The sequence below is a fragment of the Muscardinus avellanarius genome (assembly GCF_963383645.1).
Source record: "Muscardinus avellanarius genome assembly, chromosome: 1".
Lineage (NCBI taxonomy): Eukaryota > Metazoa > Chordata > Mammalia > Rodentia > Gliridae > Muscardinus > Muscardinus avellanarius.
Window position 1 is genome coordinate 180837754 of NC_137786.1, and position 3437 is coordinate 180841190.

The window sequence follows — 3437 nt, forward strand, 5'->3', positions numbered from 1 at the left end:
GGTCAATAACACTACCACATACCTTATTCCCAGATGTTAGTTGTCTGAACAAGATGATATCTTATTATTCTAATAAGTCACAGAGACTACTCAATTTTACTAAATTCCAGGAGACTCCACAACTTAAAAATTTTTACTTGAGCTTGTCTAAATAAGTAATTATTATTTTACATCTCAAAATGCAATAATAGTTTGTTGCCAAATAGTGTCTGAAAGCACTTATTATAAAATTGGCATTTGTTTCTCATTTTATATCTATAACATTCTGAATTTTCTAAAAATGCAGCAACATCTATGTATAATAATGCTAGACAACTCAGCAGTTTATTTGTTTTGGAGACAAACATGTATGTCAGTCTTATGTTACTTTGTAGCCTCACAAATGTCTCTAGACTTTATCAAGAGAGTTTTCCTTCTAGACATATTGCACAGAAATCAGTCCTTAAAACTAATCACCTGTGTTATTTTATTAGTTTGCACATTAGACATAGAATGTTCAAATCTGCTCTTCAAATACCACTCATAATCTTTTCTCTAATGATCTTATAGGTCCCATATGCTCTGAAAAAACATTACATCCACATTCAATACAGCCAGTACTGAGGAAGAGCACCATGAATAATGTCCTGTGAGTTCCAACACTATTATAGCACTGATGAACAGTGGTGATTTTATTTCATTTTGTTTGGGTTATAGGATTAATAAAGACATCAACAAGGCCTATTCTACACCCATAAAGTATCTCCAGTGTATTTTCTAAAAACTATATATATTAAGACCTGAACAATACCTAGGAGTCTTCAACAAATGACTAAACTACCATCCTTGCTGTTTCTGGAAGTCAGGACCAATAAACATCTTAAGAACAGGAAGCTCTCTCAAGGACAAACTTTTAAGTAGTTTGTTCTCATTACTTTATCAGAAGAGGACATTCTCCTCTCTGCCGTGCTGGCAATGTGGTTCAACACCACTAGCTCCCCGTTCCTGCTTACTGGCTTCCCAGGCATGGAGAAGGCACATCACTGGATTTCCATCCCATTATTGCTGACCTACATCTCCATACTTCTTGGCAATGGCACCCTCCTCTTTCTCATTAGGGATGACCATAACCTTCATGAGCCAATGTACTATTTCTTGGCTATGTTGGCAGCTACAGATCTCGGAGTGACCTTGACCACGATGCCCACGGTGCTGAGTGTGCTCTGGTTCAACCACAGGGAGATTGGCCACGGGGCCTGCTTCTCTCAGGCCTACTTTATTCACACCCTTTCTATCGTGGAGTCAGGGGTCTTGCTCGCCATGGCCTATGACCGCTTCATTGCCATCCGCAACCCCTTAAGATATACCTCCATCCTTACTGACACGCGGGTCATGAAGATAGGGGTAGGGGTGCTGGCCAGGGCTGGGCTGTCCATTATGCCTATAATCATTCGCCTGCACTGGCTTCCCTATTGTCGATCCCATGTTCTCTCACATGCATTCTGTCTACACCAAGATGTCATCAAGCTAGCCTGTGCTGACATCACCTTCAATCGACTCTACCCAGTTGTGGTTGTATTTGCAATGGTCCTGTTAGACTTTCTCATCATCTTCTTTTCTTACATTTTGATTCTCAAGACTGTCATGGGCATTGCTTCCAGAGAAGAACGGGCCAAGGCCCTCAACACATGTGTCTCCCATATCTGTTGCATCCTGGTCTTCTATGTCACTGTAGTTGGTCTGACATTCATTCACAGGTTTGGAAAACATGTTCCCCATGTGGTCCACATCACAATGAGCTACATCTACTTCCTTTTCCCCCCATTCATGAACCCTGTCATCTACAGCATTAAAACCAAACAGATTCAGAGTGGTATAGTTCGCTTATTCTCTCTACCTTGTTCTAGAGCATGACTTTGACTCACTGCTTTCTGAGGAATAACTCTTGGAACTTGGACAAGTTGACAAGGTAGGCAGGAACTTGTAGATAAAAATATTTCATTGGAAACCAGGCCATCTGCTATTTAGATCATCGTACCTTTGCCATGTATTACTGATTTTATATGCCTAATATGTATACAATATTAAGGGCACATCTCAAGTATCCAACTCTAATGTTTTTCCGAATGAAACTCATATTTTTTGGTGACCTTTGACACCTAACACATACATACTTATGTGGTTTTCAAGTCTACAGTATGGGTTACAAATATTTTTCTTAATTAGGAGATTTTATTTGGGTCACATATATTTGAATCAAAACCCATCATTTTCTTATGAAGGCTGTTTACAATGTCCCAGATATGTATAAATAGGATATTTTTAACCTCACACATGTATCTAGTTGTCTTGCTCATATGGAGTTACCGTTTCTATAAATTGTGCTGAGTGGAGAAATGAATATTGCCCTGTCTAAATTTAGCACAGTGACTCTAAGGAAATATATTTTTATGAATATCTGATTTACTTAAAAATTTATAAACATTTATTAAATAATAACACTGAGAATAACAATTTTGCAACAGAGATATAATCACTAATCTATTAAACTATTGATTTGACTGGTTTCTATTAGATACTACTGAAGAGAAATAAGTATTTTCATATAGAAAATTGGTATTAAAAATTCAGTTTTAAAATGATCATGGATAAGACTGTATGCATGTTCCTAGTATATGCCAGTTCTAGATCTGAAGAAGAGCTGGCCGTGTGTTTGAGATGGGGAAAAAGTGAGAAAGCGGAGGCAATGTTTGTGACAGAAGAGAATGTGGTCGTTTCTGGATCTGAGTATCTTTCAAAGTTGCTTCTGTTCACTGTCGAGGCATGGGGGATGGGTTTGCAGTTCTAAAAAAGACAGTATCTATGACTCAAATGACAAGGTTTGTTTAAGTTGAATTTTAAAAGTTTGTATGTACAAAAGACAAAGACAGGATGAAATACTAGGACTACACAAGAGTCCAGTGACTAGTAACTCCCCTTCACATAGATGTACTCTTTCTCTGGGCTCTTTCACAGCAATACTCAAAATGATCTACAGCTTCCACATTTACTCTTTATATAAAAAGATAATTCTCCAGTACTTCTGGGAATTTATGAGTATTTAGGGAAGACAAAAGTGAAACTATGTTTTTATAGTAGTTTCAAGAACAGCAAATAATTTTTATCTGATCAACACAATGAACTGTTTTAGTTTATGTTTTGCTTACTTAACTTGGCTGTATAATTGTCCAAATTATGTGTAGTTTTTTCTTTCATATCTCTAGGATGTTCTTCATCACTACTGTATTACACAAAGATTGCCATACAAATTATTTTAATAAAATACACTTTATTAAATTAGTGAATTAAATTTAAAATGATCGATGACTTTTATGTGTCTGTTGATTCTTCTATGTATCATTTATTGTGTCTTATAATGTGTCCTAAGATATAGACAACCTAAATTGTAGCATTATCAA

The 3437-nt window shown here is 36.6% G+C and overlaps 1 protein-coding gene across 1 annotated transcript; it reads left to right on the forward strand.

Annotated features, from left to right (window-relative positions):
* Positions 1 to 954: 954 nt before the first annotated feature.
* LOC308267745 (olfactory receptor 51B6) lies at positions 955 to 1893 on the forward strand (the record flags this gene model as incomplete). The annotated part of the gene is made up of 1 exon (XM_080702638.1): positions 955 to 1893. The coding sequence occupies one exon, from the start codon at positions 955 to 957 to the stop codon at positions 1891 to 1893; it is 939 nt and encodes a 312-aa protein (XP_080558764.1).
* Between the last annotated feature and the right edge of the window lie 1544 nt (positions 1894 to 3437).